Source organism: Aegilops tauschii, chromosome 1 (genome assembly GCF_002575655.3).
Source record: "Aegilops tauschii subsp. strangulata cultivar AL8/78 chromosome 1, Aet v6.0, whole genome shotgun sequence".
NCBI classification, from domain to species: domain Eukaryota; kingdom Viridiplantae; phylum Streptophyta; class Magnoliopsida; order Poales; family Poaceae; genus Aegilops; species Aegilops tauschii.
The window spans coordinates 315,801,987-315,820,349 of NC_053035.3; the positions used below are offsets into that span (position 1 = coordinate 315,801,987).

Here is an 18,363-nt window from a genome sequence, read left to right on the forward strand (position 1 = left end):
ACTATTCCGTCACAGATTTACATGACGTGTAGAAAGACAAGTCCCATGTGGCATCTCCCGCGATCTGACGTGGCGCCAGCGTGGAGATGACGTGGCGCCAGCGTGGAGATGACGTGGCGCCAGCGTGGAGCTGATGTGGCACCAGCGTGGAGCTGATGTGGCGCCAACGTGGAGCTGACGTGGCACAGTGTAAGCCGATGGCATTCGGCCCAGTGTGGTCTGGCCCATTTTTTTTAGTACAGCCAGGCCTATGCCATTTTACCGCAGCTGGTTGGCCCGTTTGTTTTGGTCCATAATCATTTACACTCTCGTTGGCCCATTTCCACGTGTTCAATATGCACCTCAGCCCATTAAAATTATACGGCACTTGTGTTTTTTTAGCCAGAAAGTGTGTTTCGAGGCCCACTTTATTCGGCCCATTAGTGTTTACTCTACCCAACCCAGCCCTTCTTTGTTTCTACACAAAATGGGTTTCCAAGCCTAAGAGCTTACATCTCCAGATCCATCACAAATACATAAAAGAAGAACAACATCACAAAGCATAGTAACATTGAGCTTACATCTCCAAATCCACCAACAATGGAGCAGCAAAATGCAACCAGTTTGCATCCAACAGTGTGCAGTTTGCACAACAAAATCATTACAAAATAAGAAGGTAGGTTCTAGCAGTATATCACATCAGATAGCTTCCATGCATCAAGTAGAGACGACGGATGATCTTGGACAAACAACTTACCCTTGAGCTGATCTTGCTTGCAACTGACTTAGCAAAAAGTCCAGTTTTGCATCCATCTCAGCTTGCTTCTTCCTGTTGTCCTCATCTCTCTTCATGTGCTCCTCGTGTTGCCTGGTCCTTGCTTCTTCGGACTCCTTCAACTACTTGGTCAAGGTGTCAACAAGTGCCCGAAGCTCAACATTGCCCCTCTTGGCCAATTCTGCTTGACAGTTGTTACCGCTAGATCTCGCATGGACATGCTGGATCCCCACATGCTGAAGAAACCTTGGCTTCTTAGTGTGCTTAGCAAGCACTTCAGCTACAGCCTCGGTCGCGGAGTTCGATTCCTGTCCATCTTCTGTAGGCTGAGAGGCCTTGTTTTCCATCTCGGTCTAGCAATGCAAGCAACAAACATGGTTATAAGACGGCTTAAGCACAAGTAGAGAAGACAACATCAGCAAGCTTACATGCATCGTCTTTGTAAGGAAAGCTATCATGCATCCTTTACAACTAGACACTTGTGATAACAGTCAAATTAATCTTTTTTCTGTGCGGAGGTGATTCAAATTATTCATATATACTATCATCTACAACAAAGTGGACTATTTCCTGATTTAACTAGAAGTGAGTAATGTTTAAATCAAATTATTTCTGGAGGTCAGTCTATAATATATATATGTATATATATATACACACACACACTAAAAATATAAGACACTGAGGATGGCCAAAACTACAATATATAAAGCCAAATAATAGATTAATCAAAAAAATCTGTAATTTTAGGTGGCGACTGGTCACATGTCAAAGTGATTATGCGCATTTATTAAAGACATTTCATCTAGCCATATACTAAATCAAAACTGATGTTTTTCAATCGCTTCAAAACTTATCAGTTGTATAAAAAAAAAGGGCACAATCATAAAGGACATGCTATTACAAGATAGTTAAGTGAACATGTTAACATTTTCAATTAAGATACACTGACATTTGATTATCAGTTTCAATCTGGTGGAGTAACCCAAACAATATTAGTTCTAGTAAGCAAAAAGGTAAAATGATGGTTGGTAGTCTTTTGAAGCTGACTTACAATTGCAGCTTGGACAACACCAGTGTAGTTTTCTTTTTCTTGCTGTAGTGGCACTCCTTGAACAAATCCAATGCATTGGGTTCTTTATCTTTGTATTTGTCTCCCTGGAAACAACCAATATGAAGGCAAGGGAGCATCATACATAGTTACTACATGGACGCAACAGTTTACATGAACCTATGGTAAAGAATATTTCTCATGACAATGCACATCCAGAGCGACATGTTTGACTTACCAGATTATCACAGTGCACAGGGTAGCTGCGTGAGCCAGTGGTTTGGTGAAACTTAAGTTGAGCTTGATTATTTTTGTTAGTTTCACATATCCCCTACATCAAGACACCAAATACATGTAAGGCACAATTTCTTGATTAGCATGTAGAAGGCGAAAGATTGGTCTCGAGGAAGAAACATACCATCTTTTTGGGATCCTTCCAGCTTTCCACTAGCTCATTCCACTGCTCATCAGTCATCGAGGGGACAGGAGACGTTCTCGTCACCAAATGGAGTGGGTGAGGGTCAAAATACTCTTTCTTGAGCCTGCATCGTTGTTGGCGAGTCGCACATTTCAGCATTTCAGTACAAGCCTTCCTAACTGGCACAACATCAACGTCCATCTGAAACTTGTTCTTGCCCGATGAAAAAACATGTGTAAGTATCATGATTGCACATAATTGGCACAATAGGAAAAATTGATAGGGTGATAGCAATTTGAGGGAGAAAGGCTTGGACTTTGTACTTACACCAACTTTTCCTACAAAGTTCTTGAAGATCCCATCTCGGACATGTCCATCTGGGTCCTTGTAATCCTTCCAGCGCTTAAACACGGGCATATGGTGTCTAACTATGACGTTGCATTCAGTTGCGAACTTTGCAGCAAGAAGAGGTGCCGGCCTTAACTTCCCTTCTGGAATGACAAACGGCTGTTTGCCCTGCCGGCGTCAAGTGATCCTTTCCAGACCTTTTCCCAAATTGGGGCCCCTTTCCCTTGGCTCCTCATAGGATTGTGGACCTGAAAATAAGGTAAAATCAAGAATGGATACAATTAAACCGCAATTACACGTATAGAAGTGTATTAGTAAATGGAGAACGTCGTTTCAAAATGAGTAACTATAACAGGAGGAATTAAGCTCACAAAAAAAGTCAAGACAATATACTAGTAACCATATGGCAACAACAACTAAATGGAATATTGCAGTATCTGTCATGTTGGTGTGTTTCTGATTGTTACAAATGCAGAGGTTAACTAGAACGGAAGACACGGTTCGAGCAGATTTCAACAAGGCAATATCTTCAACAAAGACAGAAGAAGATAAAACTAAAATCATGATACAATCCATTTCAAGAAACACAATTTTAAATTCATTACTATGTAAATTGTCCTTATTAAAATAATGTGATATTAAGAAATGAGCAAAATGGAGTTGTCCTTGAGAATATCATCACCCCGCAGCATTGGAATGACTCATAAAAAATCATGCACACATATGGTATAAATTAAGACAGGAAGATGCATAGAACGATAGATTGAACAAGAAGTTTAACTCTAATAGATGCTAGAAAGATTCTGGTTATAACATGCCTTCGGAGTTATTGTTAGGTTGGGTTTGCTGATTTGGTTGGGCACTACCACCAGCTTCGTTCGCCATCTCATTTTCGTCATCACGATGGGCAATGAGATCACCTCCATTGGCAATCCAGTTGTCATCATCACAATGTCCAGGATCATCACCTTTTTAGAAAAAAGCATCCAGTGAGAGTATGTTCATCATGCAATCAGAGCTAATAGCCTAGGCTAGCAATTCAAAACAAAAAACATGATATGATAATAATATTAAGAACTTGCCTTCAACACCATGGTCATCAAAGTTGGGAACAATTTCTTCAGCTGGGCGGACACAAGCCATAGAAGCAGTTGGCTTATGGATGACACTTGGAGTCTGATGTTTAGGATCAGACATTTCCTCACTTTGAGTACCTGCATCAGCATCTTGTAATAGAGCTTTCTTCGACCTTGTGACCCGTGGATTTGTTGGGAGGTCTGCATGAACTCTCTTAGGAGGCCGAGGCTTGACTCCACTAGGGGGCATGGCAGCAGATCTTTTCTTACTAGTTTTCTGACTAGTCTTCTTATAGCCCTGATATATATGAAAACATGGTTTAATCAACAAACAGTAACAAAATTCTGCTGCAACGGCAAACAAGCAACATATCTAAGCAATGAATGACTAGATGGAGGAAATTAGCACCTTAGAGTTTGAGCTAGCAGCAGGTGTGGACTGCAGTGCTTCTGTTTCATCTACTAAACTATCATCGGATGGCTCTCCTTCACTGGTATTGTCCTCGTTAGGATGGTACTCAGCTTCAGAATCATCACTACTATGCTTGGGTTTATTTTTTCAGGTGAAATGACAGTTTTGGCTGCAAACAATGTCGATAGTGCAGGAATTCCGAGTGCTTGCAGCCTTGAATTGTTCCTTATGCATGTTCTGATGCGCGACTCCTCCAAAGGATGTAGTGGTGCTTCTAAGATGAGTGAACACATGAGCACGAATTACTATCTGTATAATCTGTAGTTAATAACAAAGTACTATTTTTTGATTAAGTTTGTAACAATATGTCGGGCGGCAATGTCGGGCAGAGGCTGGCTCGTCGACCCAGCAAGGGCGCGCGGCGGCGAGGAGAGAGACTGAAGGGATCCTGAAGATGGCGCCGAGACGGACCACCCCGCCGGATCTGACCACCCTCGCCCGGGCAGTCGTTAGTGGCACTGGCGGCGGCGGCGGTGGTGGCGGTCGATGGGATCTGGAGAATGTGAGAATCGGGGAAAAGGAAGTATCCACTATTTTTTTACGGGAAGCAACATAATGCAAAATACACTGTCATGTGGGGCATACAATGGCACCCACGTATCCTCACAGTTTTATGTTTTTAAGCAAAACGTATGGTCTGACCGACATGTGGGCCAAGGAATGGGCATGTACGCCACATCAGCAGGAGCACAATCCATGACGGTCTGGATGGTGTATATTACAAAAATGCTAGGCCCGTCTAAGCCCACTTGGTCGATTCATGACAGTTTCTTTGATGGTAGCATGTGGTCCGTCATCAAGGGCCTGCTGTTTTCTGGCCCAACCACGGGTTACAAATCGGTGACGGTACTGGTGACGGGCCGAGGTAAACCGTCATAATCTGTGACGGATTGCAGGAACGTCAGCAAGAATCTATCATGGATTAACAAGTTTCTTGTAGTGCGTGATCACCTCCCGAAGTGATCATGGGCCAGTAGTATAGCATGGCAAACGGACAAGAGTGTAGGGCCACTGATGGAACACTAGCATCCTATACTAAGTAGTAGGATAGCAGGTAAGGGTAAGAACTGTAGCAACAATGACAGGCTATGCATCAGGATAGGATTAACGGAAAGCAGTAACATGCTACACTACTCTAATGCAAGCAGTATAGAGAAGAATAGGCGATATCTGGTGATCAAGGGGGGGGGCTTGCCTGGAAGCTCAGCCGAGAAGGAGGGGTCGTCAACACCGTAGTCGTACTGGATAGTAGCGGCGTCGGTCTCGGGGTCTACCGGAGAAGAAGAGGGGGAAGAAACAGTAAATACGGAGCAAACAAAGCATCACAAAACATAACGAGGCAATACGCGGTGCTAGGTATGCCCAAACGTGGTACTAGGTGATGCCGGCGAAGGGGGAAACATCCGGGAAAGTATTCCCGGTGTTTCGCGTTTTTGGACAGATGAACCAGAGGGGGAAAGTTGCGAGTTTGCTATGCTAGGGATGTGTGGTAAACGAACGGGCTGCGTATCCGGATTCGTCTCGTCGCTCTGAGCAACTTTCATATACAAAGTTTTTCCATTCAAGTTATGGATTAAAAGATATGATTTTCAAAAGAATTTATTAATTTCTGGAATTTAATTAATTATTTAATTTAATTCGAAATTGGATTTATGACATCAGCATGATGTCATGCTGGCGTCAACAGTCAACAGGGGTTGACTGGTCAACCTGACCAGTGGGTCCCACTGGTCAAAGACACATATTAATTAAACATGTTAATTAACCTGATCAGGATTAATTAGGGGTGGGCCCACTGTCATTGACTAATTAATTAATTAACTAACAGTTTAATTAGTTTAGTTATTTGATTAGTTTAATTAATCAAAAATTAATTAAGTTAATTAATTCTTTAATTAATTAATTATTTTTAATATATTATTATTATCATTATTTATTATTATTATTATTATTATTATTATTATTATTTTTATTTTTAAACCATCCTGTGGGGTGGCGGCCCGCTGTCCAGTGGCACAAAGGACTAGCGGGCGTCGGGTGCAGGGCACAGCCCGAACGGGCGCAGCGGGCGGTGGGTGCGGGGCGCCGGGCGCCAGCCCGACTGGCACCCGCCCAATCCAGCCGTGGCACCGAGCGGGGCGGCGCCCGTAGACTAGAGAGGGCGAGGCCCGGCGAGGTGGAGCGAGGCAAGGGCTGGTGCAGGGGCCGCGGTCGACGGCGAGGTAGTGAGCAGTGGCAGCAGCAGGGTGGCAGGGAAGGGGGTAGGGCGTGACGAAGCGAGGCGCGGGACGCGACGAGGGAGGGAGGCCGGGGCGCGCGAGGCCATGGCGGTGCAGGGCGGGGTCGGCGATGGCCGGCTGCAGCCACAGCGGGCGCACTCGCAGACCGGGGCGGTGAGCGCGGCGATGTCCAGCGGGCGCGGATGGCGCCGTCGCGGGCGAGGGAGCGACGCAGGGGAGGCGAAACTAGGGCCGGCGCAGTGAGGTGCGAGGCACGGGAAGGAGGACCGGGGTCCTCACCAGGGTGCGTAGGGACGGGGCAGCAGGCTCGGGGAGGAGGACGACAAAGGGGCGGCATCCGGGTCGTCGGCGACGACGGCGACGCAGGGGAGGAGGTGACGAGGGTGTCCGACGAGGAGGAGGGCGGCGATGCAGCGTTCCAGCCGACGGGATCCGGGGGCGACGGGGTCGGCGCGATGAGGGGCGCCGTCGAGCGGTGAGGTGAGGTGAGGTGAGGGGCGCCCGATCTAGATCCAAAACGGGGGGAGGGGGACGAGAGAGAGACGTGGGGGCGAGTGGGGAGTGGGCTAGGGTTCGGTTAGATGGGAGGGGGTTAAGCGGGGCAGCGGGAGAGGCCGGCTGGGCCAGGTGGGCCGGTTGGCCACCTGGGCCAGTTGGACCAAAGGGGTGCTTCACCCTTTTCCTTTTCTTTTGTCTTTGTTTTTATTTATTATTTTCTCTTCTCTGTTTTCTATTATAGTTCATTTACTTTTAGTTTTATAAAATACCAAACTAGCACCTAAATTAGTATTATCAAAATAGGCCACTGCCAAACCTAGTTTGGACCCAAAATTATTTAGTTTAAAATTTTTGTACTCTCAAAAGCAATTAAATTATTATTTTAGCCACTGTTTTTAATTAGTTCGGGGCATTTAAACACTTTGTAAAAGGTTGGTTCCACCATCAAAACTAGTTAGGGATTATTGGCCACATGATGAACATTTTAGTTTTAATGTTTCAAAACTTTTGTTGCTGGCCCCTATTTCAAATTTGAATTTGGATCGGTTATGAAGTGATGTGAGATTAGCAACAGTGATCGTGGTGACGTGGCATCATTAGCAGGGTTTTGCTGTAGCTTAAATATCCGGGCGTCACAATTCTCCTCCACTACAAGAAATCTCGTCCCGAGATTTAAGAGGGGAGTAAGGGGGAAGGTGCTGGTAACGAAAAACCTAACGAGTCTTGTCGGTCTTGGCTGCCCTTTTGAAGAGGTTGATCCCTTTCGTTGATGTCTTCATTTCTCTGCTTCAAGTCACCCTGATCAAGTCGTCATCCTTTCTTCAGGAACTCCATCATACTTACGAAAGAATAAAGGGTGGTTATTCCGGAAGAACGGACCTCTGCAAGGTTGACTACCTGGTAGCTAACATCGGGGGAAGGTGGCCGAAAGTAACTCTCGAACTGAAACTTAAGAAAATTTCGAGAGCAAAGTAAGAAGGTACTATGAGAAGTTTAAGCGGGTAGGCAATCGTTTGATGCCTGAACAAAGTGTGAAAGGGGTCCAGAGCAACGAGAACAAGTATTGCGTCTGATACCAAAGTATATTACTAGGAAGATGACCCATGAATTATATACGAAATCAAGCGCGAGGATTAACTTTGGCAACATGGGGGTACAGGAGAGTTAGGTTTCGATCTTGTGGAACTGTGGGTTATGGGCCCACCATGTGGTTAAGAGTAGGAAGGCCGTTGGCATCTTACACGGTCATGATAGCAAGACATGTCAGAGGGTAGCCTGTTAGTTATGTCGGCAACAACATCGGTACCAAGGGCGAGGGACGAAGAGAACCATTTTCCTGCTCGTTGAACGAGGCGGACCAATAGGCAAAGTTCCCGTCCATCGGTGGCTACCGAAATGTCATCAACAATAGTAACACGGTCTTACTGACAGATTTGTACATCGAGGTGTTTACATAAGCAGTAATTTATTACTGCTTAGATCATATAGATCACAAGAAAGGTTAAACAAAACAATGGAAAGGAAAATATGATTATCAGATTAAACAGAACAATGGAAACGAAAATGTGTTTAAAACACATATTTCAAGGGTATATCCTTCCCAAGGACAAGCAGAGCATGATATCCATAAGAGGATATAATGTAGAAAACTCTTTAGGTAAGGGAAGATAAATTTCATGACATTACCCATACGGCGGTGTTTGGATAATTGAGCACCAAACATTTAGCATTGGGCTTCAAATGTTCTTGTTAAAAATCGGAGTACCATAGACATGCTTCGAGATAGCATTGACATGGTCAACAGGTGAAATCAGACTTTGCAGACAAAAAGGATCCATCAGGAACAACTTATAGAATAAGTCTTACAATTTCCTCACGGAAGAATGACTAACCTTGCCAAAAAGGAAACTATAACAATAGGTCCTCCGGCCAGGTGTGTTAGGCATGACATCACCTTACCGGGTCATAAATAGACCAATGTTATAACTCTTGGAAATATGTTCCAACCATCATATCTGACCGAGATTCAGATCTGATTGGTGTCAGGATAACTCAGACTCAGGATGCCTGAGAAGAAAGGTGCAACACAAATTGTCGAAATGACATCGAAGATTATCGGGAGATGAACTATGGAAGCGAGTTCCAAAACAAGAGTTCATTATTTAACCAAGGAGAGGACGAGAAGGTGGCTGACGGACTCAGCGACAATTCATCGAGAATTCCAAACATATGGATTTCCACAATAATGTGAATAAGAAGATGACACTTGTCAATTCAAATGATATAATGTTGTATGCTCGAGGAAAACATACACCATCAATCATTAGTTGAAAGGTGTGCCCGAAATATGACCTTAGGCGGCAAGATCAATGTTAGAGTGACGATTCAATAACCAGCAGTCTAAGAACGAACTGTCGATTGTTAACTTCAAAGCAATAGGGTTGCTAGAAGTTTTGAAGTCGCACATCATAGTTCAATTGTCGGTTTTCCAGTTAGAAACAACATGGGGACCAAGGAATGAACGGACATGGCAACAAGGATAACCTGTATCAAGAATTCTTAAGAGGTGGTGAAATTCTCACGACATTCTTGACATTAAAGATGGTAATACTCCAAGTTAAAGAGGAGCAAATGCTGGATAGCAAGGATCTCAAGGTATAACACAAAACACAATCAAGTTTGTGTTGGAAGGAAGGCAATAAAGTGGCCAATGATAACACAAATCATCGAGGGCTATCCTGGAAGAGCTCAGAATGCCGATCATGATCACGACACATTTGTCGAGATATTTCATGAAGATGTAATCGATTGGTGATGACATCAAGTCAAAGGAATGATGAAGCGAAAGGATATTGGAACCACGGTTATGACACAAATTCGAAATCAAGCTTGCTGCTCAAGGTGAAAGGGTATTATGGGGAAGATCGATGTAAGCTTTGCTCACCGTCGAAAGTTGTGCTCCGGGAAGAAGGACCGGGTGGCACAGTTTAAAATTTAGCACGATAATGATATAGCCAATCAGGCTAGGAATGACATGTTTGAGTACAAACTCGTAAGTAAAGAAGATTACTAAAGTTGTTGAACCGTAGTGCGGACTCGGTTCAGTTATCGGTGTCTTTGAGTGTTTAATAACTGAGAGCCCGTGAAAAATTGGAATCAGTGAGAATGTAGTATTTGATGAAGAACTCATAAGAAGTTATGATGTTTTGTGTTTATCTCGAGATATCAGGGGGTAATACTCGACGATAGATTAAAGTAAAGGTTGGACAGATGCAATGATCTGCAGAGGACAAGTGGTTTAACTTGTCTGAGAAATTGAATCAAGGGGAACAGTATGGTCAGAAACACATTTGTAAATGATCAAACTACGGATACAAGAACTTATAACAAGGGGGTAACTATTTTACGAGAAGCTTCCATGATAAGATTTACATCGTGTCCATGGCCATGAACACAAAGTTCAAGGTCGACTCCCACTTCTCTAATGCATAACCTTTCATTCACTTCTCGCCTTCAACGAAGTTGTGTTGAAATTTTATCTGACATATCAACAGTAGAGTATGACCCATAGTAGTTTCCGGGTTCACACAGATTAGAAAAAGGCATATGTTCAACCCATCAGGGTCTCTTAGGAACATATGCCACAAACTTCAGGAGTAAATAACACAAGCTCGAAAGCAGAGCATGGTTGGTCAATCAGAGGATAGGATTTACCAATGGAGAAAGAACTTCCAAAGTGATTGGATATGAAGGACGCTATCGGATAAAATCCCACAAAGGATCCGGTGGTCCTCATGGGATCTGATGTGAGCATCGGTACTCAATCAGAGGAAGATACAATGCAAGGAGATCAAATTATAGAAACAACCGACTAATTCAATCAAATGCAAAGGAATTATGTTTTACAAATCAAGAGATCAGAACCAATGTTCTTATTAGGGATGGATAAGTTGAATAGCCTTAGGGGTACAATCGACGACAATTGGATTGGTTGAGAACCAGCTCATGTTTAAAATGACGTCTGAGCCGGAAACATAATTTAAAAGGATCAACTGATGATTGCGTGCATTCGCACTCATGTTGAATCAAAAGGATCAAAATGACGGCGCCTAAGGATACTAACGAATATTGCCAGACATATGGAAAGCATCCATCATGCAAGCAGATAAGTATTGCAGAGCAATAATCTACTAAGGATTTTTGGAGGATCGAATAGTATTTCGAAGACCATTGTGAAACACATGAACAACTGGGGGATGAGCGGATACTCGATAAGTGCGAGAATTATCCGTAGGGGTATTCAGCTGACAAAGAACAGCAAGGCAGTAAGCTCAAAGGATTATTGAAACAACGACGAGTATTTCGGGGTATCTTGTAATAACAAGACCAACTGGGGATGAATGTAAGAACAACAACTGCAAGTAGTTATCCATAAGGGTTGACGGTGGAAGGGGAATTGCAAACGCGATAAACACAAGTTCTCAGGTTAACAGCGGAGAGTATCTTCAGGGTCTTCACGTGCAGCAGACGATCATCAGTAATAAGGGGCTCCGAGTGAAAGTGATAACGAGATCCTAATGTTAGATTTAGCAAAATTCATTTAAGCCGAATAGAAGAGAGATCAGTGTCCCAGAGTATAGACAAGGAGTAAAAGATCCTAATACCACCCAATGGCGATGTGGGCCCGTAAGCCACACAACCATGTTAGTAAAAGTTTTGCAATGACTAGATTCAACTTCGGCCAAGGAGTGTGGAAGGGGGATTCCTACAGGCAGTTGGCTCTGATACCAACTTGTGACGCCCCCGATTCAATCGTGCACTAATCATGCACGCAAATGTGTACAATCAAGATCAGGGACTCACGGGAAGATATCACAACACAACTCTACAACATAAATAAGTCATACAAGCATCATAATACAAGCCAGGGGCCTCGACGGCTCGAATACAAGTGCTCGATCATAGACGAGTCAGCGAAAGCAACAATATCTGAGTACAGACATAAGTTAAACAAGTTTGCCTTAAGAAGGCTAGCACAAACTGGGATACAGATCGAAAGAGGCGCAGGCCTCCTGCCTGGGATCCTCCTAACTACTTCTGGTCGTCGTCAGTGGGCTGCACGTAGTAGTAGGCACCTCCGGTGTAGTAGGAGTCGTCGTCGACGGTGGCGTCTGGCTCCTGGGCTCCAGCATCTGGTTGCGACAACCAGGTAGAAAGGAAAGGGGAAAAGAGGGAGAAAAGCAACCGTGAGTACTCATCCAAAGTACTCGCAAGCAAGGAGCTACACTACATACGCATGGGTATATGTGTAAAGGGCCATATCGGTGGACTGAACTGCAGAATGCCAGAATAAGAGGGGGATAGCTAATCCTGTCGAAGACTACGCTTCTGGCCACCTCCATCTTGCAGCATGTAGGAGAGAATAGATGGTAAGTTCACCAAGCAGCATCGTATAGCATAAACCTACCCGGCGATCCCCTCCTCGTCGCCCTGTTAGAGAGCGACCACCGGGTTATATCTGGCACTTGGAAGGGTGTGTTTAATTAAGTATCCAGTTCTAGTTGTCATAAGGTCAAGGTACAACTCCGGGTCATCCTTTTACCGAGGGACACAGCTATTCGAATAGGTAAACTTCCGTGCAGGGGTGCACCACATAACCCAACACGCTTGATCCCATTTGGCCGGACACACTTTCCTGGGTCATGCCCGGCCTCGTAAGATAAACACGTCGCAGCCCTACCTAGGCACAACAGAGAGGTCAGCACGCCGGTCTAAATCCAATGGCGCAGGGGTCTGGGCGCGCGCCGCTCCGTCGCTGACGTCAAAAGAGCTTCGGCTGATACCGCGACGCCGAGTGCCCATAACTGTTCCCGCGTAGTTGGTTAGTGCATATAGACCAAATGGCCAGACTCAGATCAAATACCAAGATCTCGTTAAGCGTGTTAAGTATCCCCGAACGCCGACCAGGGCCAGGCCCACCTCTCTCCTAGGTGGTCTCAACCTGCCCTGTCGCTCCGCCACAAAGTAACAGTCAGGGGCCGTCAGGAACCCAGGCCCACCTCTACCGAGATGGAGCCACCTGTCCTTTCAGCCCCCTCATCAGAATCACTTGCGGGTACTCAACGAGCCGGCCCGACTTTAGTCACCACATGTGTCATGTATATAAAGTATATAGTATATACTCGTGATCACCTCCCGAAGTGATCACGGCCTAGTAGTATAGCGTGGCAGACGGACAAGAGTGTAGGGCCACTAATGGAACACTAGCATCCTATACTAAGCAGTAGGATAGCAGGTAAGGGTAACAACTATAGCAACAATGACAGGCTATGCATCAGGATAGGATTAACGGAAAGCAATAACATGCTACACTACTCTAATGCAAGCAGTATAGAGAAGACTAGGCGATATCTGGTGATCAAGGGGGGGGGCTTGCCTGGAAGCTCAGCCGAGAAGGAGGGGTCGTCAACACCGTAGTCGTACTGGGTAGTAGCGGCGTCGGTCTCGGGGTCTACCGGAGAAGAAGAGGGGGAAGAAACAGTAAATACGGAGCAAACAAAGCATCACAAAACATAACGAGGCAATACGCGGTGCTAGGTATGCCCTAACGTGGTACTAGGCGATGCCGGCGAAGGGGGGAAACATCCGGGAAAGTATTCCCGGTGTTTCGCGTTTTTGGACAGATGAACCGGAGGGGGAAAGTTGCGAGTTTGCTATGTAGGGATGTGTGGTGGACGAACGGGCTGCGTATCTGGATTCGTCTCGTCGTTCTGAGCAACTTTCATATACAAAGTTTTTCCATCCGAGTGACGGATTAAAAGATATGATTTTCAAAAGAATTTATTAATTTCTGGAATTTAATTAATTATTTAATTCAATTCGAAATTGGATTTATGACATCAGCATGATGTCATGCTGACGTCAACAGTCAACAGGGGTTGACTGGTCAACCTGAGCAGTGGGTCCCACTGGTCAGTGACTCATATTAATTAAACATATTAATTAACCTAATCATGATTAATTAGGGGTGGGCCCCACTGTCATTGACTGATTAATTAATTAACTAATAGTTTAATTAGTTTAGTTATTTGATTAGTTTAATTAATCAAAAATTAATTAAGTTAATTAATTCTTTAATTAATTAATTATTTTTAATATATTATTATTATTTATTTTTATTTTTATTTTTAAAAACGATTCTGTGGGGTGGGGGCCCGCTGTCCAGTGGCACAGATGACTAGCGGGCGTCGGGTGCAGGGCGCAGCGGGCGGTGGGTGCTGGGCGCAGGGCGCCAGCCCGACTGGCACCCGCCCGATCCAGCCGCCGCACTGAGCGGGGCGGCACACGTAGACCAGAGAGGGCGAGGCCCGGCGAGGTGGAGCGAGGCAAGGGCCGATGCAGGGGCCGCGGTCGACCGCGAGGTAGTGAGCAGTGGCAGCAGCAGAGCGGCAGGGAAGGGGGCAGGGCGTGACGAAGCGAGGCGCGGGACGCGACGAGGGAGGGAGGCCGGGGCGCGCGAGGCCATGGCGGTGCAGGGCGGGGTCGGCGATGGCCGGCTGCGGCCACAGCGGGCGCGCTCGCAGACCGGGGCGGTGAGCGCAGCGATGTCCAGCGGGCGCGGATGGCGCCGTCGCGGGCGAGGGAGCGACGCAGGGGAGGCGAAACGAGGGCCGCCGCGGTGAGGTGCGAGGCACGGGAAGAAGGAGGACCGGGGTCCTCACCGGGGTGCGTAGGGACGGGGCAGCGGGCTCGGGGAGGAGGACGACGAAGGGGCGGCGTCCGGGTCGTCGGCGACGATGGTGACGCAGGGGAGGAGGCGACGAGGGCGTCCGGCGAGGAGGAGGGCGGCGACGTAGCGTTCCGGCCGACGGGATCCGGGGGCGACGGGGTCGGCGCGATGAGGGGCGCCGTCGAGCGGTGAGGTGAGGTGAGGGGCGCCCGATCCAGATCCAAAACGGGGGGAGGGGGACAAGAGAGAGACGTGGGGGCGAGTGGGGAGTGGGCTAGGGTTCGGTTAGATGGGAGGAGGTTAAGTGGGGCAGCGGGAGAGGCCGGCTGGGCCAGGTGGGCCGGTTGGCCACCTGGGCCAGTTGGACCAAAGGGGTGCTTCACCCTTTTCCTTTTCTTTTGTCTTTGTTTTTATTTATTATTTTCTCTTCTCTGTTTTCTATTATAGTTCATTTACTTTTAGTTTTATAAAATACCAAATTAGCACCTAAATTAGTATTATCAAAATAGGCCACTGCCAAACCTAGTTTGGACCCAAAATTATTTAGTTTAATATTTTTGTACTCTCAAAAGCAATTAAATTATTATTTTAGCCACTGTTTTTAATTAGTTCAGGGCATTTAAACACTTTGTAAAAGGTTGGTTCCACCATCAAAACTAGTTAGGGATTATTGGCCACATGATGAACATTTTAGTTTTAATGTTTCAAAACTTTTGTTGTTGGCCCCTATTTCAAATTTGAATTTGGATCGGTTATGAAGTAATGTGAGATTAGCAACAGTGATCGTGGTGACGTGGCATCATTAGCAGGGTTTTGCTGTAGCTTAAATATCCGGGCGTCACAGCCCTGTTAGAGAGCGACCACCGGGTTGTATCTGGCACTTGGAAGGGTGTGTTTTATTAAGTATCCGGTTCTAGTTGTCATAAGGTCAAGGTACAACTCCGGGTCGCCTGTTACCGTGGACACGGCTATTCGATCCCTCTGGCCGGGCAAACTTTCCTGGGTCATGTCCGGCCTCGGGAGAACAACACGTCGCAGCCCCACCTAGACTCAAGAGAGAGGTCAGCACGCCGGTCTAAATTCTATGAGCGCCGGGGTCTGGGCCCATCGCCCATTGCACACCTGCACGTTGCGTATGCGGCCGGAAGCAGACCTAGCCCCCTTAATACAAGCGCGAGCTTACAGTCCAATGCCGCGCGCGCCGCTCAGTCGCTGACGTCAAAAAGAGCTTCGGCTGATACCACGACGCCGGTTGCCCATATCTTGTCCCACGTGGTGGTTAGTGCGTATAGGGTCAACGACCCAACTCAGATCAAATACCAAGATCTCGTTAAGCGTGTTATTATGAAGTAACCATGGACGCCGACCAGGGCCAGGCCCACCTCTCTCCTAGGTGGTCTCAACCTGCCCTGTCGCTCCGCCACAAAGTAACAGTCGGGGGCCGTCGGGAACCCAGGCCCACCTCTACCGGGTTGGAGCCACCTGCCCCTTCAGCCCCCATCTCCGAACAGTATCATAAGTAATGTAACAGTATAAAGTATATAGCGTATGCCCGTGATCGCCTCCCGAAGTGATCACGGCCCAGTAGTATAGCATGGCAGACGGACAAGATTGTAGGGCCACAGATGGAATACTAGCATCCTATACTAAGCATGTAGGATTGCAGGTAAGGGTAATAACAGTAGTAGCAAGGACAGGCTATGCATCAGGATAGGATTAACGGAAAGCAGTAACATGCTACACTACTCTAATGCAAGCCGTAGAGAGAAGAATAGGCGATATCTAGTGATCAAGGGGGGGACTTGCCTGGAAGCTCTGTTGTACAGGAAGAAGGATCGTCGGTGACGTAGTCGTACTCGGTGGCATCAGCGCCGGTCTCGGGGTCTACCGGAGAAGAAGAGGGGGGAAGAAACAGCAAATATGGAGCAACCAAAGCATCACAAAACATAACATGACAATACGCAGTGCTAGAGGTGACCTATCGCAGTACTAGGTGATACCGGCAAAGGGGGGAAACATCCGGGAAAGTACTCCCGGTGTTTCGCGTTTTCGGACAGATGAACTGGAGGGGCAAAGTTGCGAGTTTGCTATGCCAGGGATGTGTGGCGGACGAACGGGCTGTGTATTCAGATTCGTCTCGTCGTTCTGAACAACTTTCATGTACAAAGTATTTTCATCCGAGCTAAGAATTTTTTTATATTAATTTTTAAAGTTTTAGTCCATATTTAGAATTAACAGAATTAATTTATTTAGAAAATTGTAATCATAACATCAGCGTGATGTCAGCATGATGTCATCAGCCAACCATCTGTTGACTGGGTCACAGACATGTGGGTCCCGATCATGATCAACTATTTATCTAATCAGATAATTACGGTTAATTAACATGGTTAATCAGATTAATTAAGAGGATTAATTAAGTTTATTAATTATCTTAATTAATTAATTAATTTTATTATTAATTTTATTTCTATTTGTTATATTTTTTCTTTTTAAACTATTTTCGTTCTGGGGGGTTGGTCACATCTATCAGCGGCCCATAGGCCATAGCGGGTCGGGCGCCACAGGCACCGGGCGTCGGGCATCGCCCGATCGGCGAAGCCGTGCGGGGCTGGCCCCGAGCGCGGGCGCGCGGGCAGCAGCACACGGCGAGGGGCAGGGGGCTTGCGGTGGCCGGCGGCGAGGCCAGCAGCAGCGGTGGGCAAAGGCAGCGGCGGTGGTGCGTGTCAGCGGGCGCGGGAGTGAGGCAGGGAGAAGGGCCGCGGGCGCAACAGAGCGAGTCGGGCAGCGCACAGCGGGAGGAGGACGCCACGGCGCGGGCACGTGCACACGGACGGAGGCAAGCGTGAGCGCACGCGGTGACACCCTGGGCGGGGCGGGGCCACGGTGAGTGCGACCGGCGCGCGTAAGGGGTGGTGGTCGGCCGCGGTCACGGACATAAGGGGGAGAGAGGGAGCTCACGGGGGCCGTAGGGGTTCGGGCAGCGGGGCGTGGGGAGGTAGACGGGGACGACGGCGTCGAGGAGGCAGTCCGGCGAGGTGGCCGTCGACGAGGCAGGCCGCGGCGGTTCGATCCCTCCGATCCAATCGGGAGGCAGAGGAGGGGAGAGGGGAGGCGCCCGGAGGGAGATAAGGCGACGGCAGCAGGGCGGCGCCGGCGATGGGCGCCGTCGTCGAGGTCGCAGGGCGGCGCGGGATCGGGGCGATCCCGATCCAGATCGTGGGGGAGGGGGAGCAGGGGAACGTGGGAGTGGTGCTAGGGTTCGAGGGGAGGGGGTTATGCAGGGAGGTCGGAGTGGGCCGTTTCGGCCAGGGTGCTGGTGCTGGCCGGCTGGGCCGCTTGGCCCAGTTGGCCGGGGGCTCTTTTTTATTTATTTATTTTGTTTTTCTTTTACTTTTAATTTTGTTTTCTTATTGCTTTTCTGTTCTATTAAATTCTACTTTTTATAAAATACAAAAGTTGTATCTAAAATAGCATTAATAATTATGCCACTACCACAATCAACTTGGCACCTAAAATAAAATAGTTTGAAATTGTTTACTGTTTTAAAAGCAATTAAATAATTGTTTTGCTACTGTTTCATTCACTGTTAGAGTACTTAACCATTTCTCAAAAGTGTGGTTTCTCCACCATTATTAGCTAGGGATTATTTGTCACAAATAGAACATTTTAGTTTTAATGTTTGAATTTTTTTGCCGTTTGACTTGATTTTAAATTTTGAATTCGAACGGGATTGAATCACCGGGAGATTAATGACAGTAACTGTAACAGCCTGATTTT

The 18,363-nt window shown here is 46.8% G+C and overlaps 1 protein-coding gene and 1 long non-coding RNA gene across 3 annotated transcripts; both read right to left on the reverse strand.

Moving 5' to 3' along the window:
• Nucleotides 1-377: 377 nt before the first annotated feature.
• Nucleotides 378-3,903, reverse strand: LOC120968050 (uncharacterized). Its single transcript, XM_040394436.3, has 5 exons — nucleotides 2,548-3,903; nucleotides 2,221-2,433; nucleotides 2,041-2,133; nucleotides 1,806-1,909; nucleotides 378-1,107 (listed from the first exon to the last, which is right to left on the reverse strand). Exons 1-5 carry the CDS (start codon nucleotides 2,635-2,637, stop codon nucleotides 1,035-1,037), a joined length of 573 nt encoding a protein of 190 aa, XP_040250370.1. The 5' UTR covers nucleotides 2,638-3,903; the 3' UTR covers nucleotides 378-1,034.
• Nucleotides 3,904-11,724: 7,821 nt separating this feature from the next.
• LOC141021361 (uncharacterized) lies at nucleotides 11,725-17,839 on the reverse strand. Of its 2 annotated transcripts, XR_012182409.1 has the most exons (3): nucleotides 17,545-17,839; nucleotides 16,390-16,467; nucleotides 11,725-12,046 (listed from the first exon to the last, which is right to left on the reverse strand). It is a non-coding gene; the product is annotated as an uncharacterized lncRNA (long non-coding RNA). The 2 variants fall into 2 exon arrangements; XR_012182407.1 differs by lacking the exon at nucleotides 17,545-17,839 and having other exon boundaries at nucleotides 16,390-17,536.
• Between the last annotated feature and the right edge of the window lie 524 nt (nucleotides 17,840-18,363).

Excerpts from the sequence above, each read along its gene's own strand:
- LOC120968050 (XM_040394436.3), bottom strand. The coding sequence starts at position 2,637 with ATGCCCGTGTTTAAGCGCTGGAAGGATTACAAGGACCCAGATGGACAT. Across the intron at positions 2,434-2,547 it reads ACTTTGTAGGAAAAGTTGGT|AACAAGTTTCAGATGGACGT; the intron begins GTAAGTACAAAG and ends TCATCGGGCAAG. Across the intron at positions 1,910-2,040 it reads CTGTGCACTGTGATAATCTG|GGAGACAAATACAAAGATAA; the intron begins GTAAGTCAAACA and ends GGTTGTTTCCAG.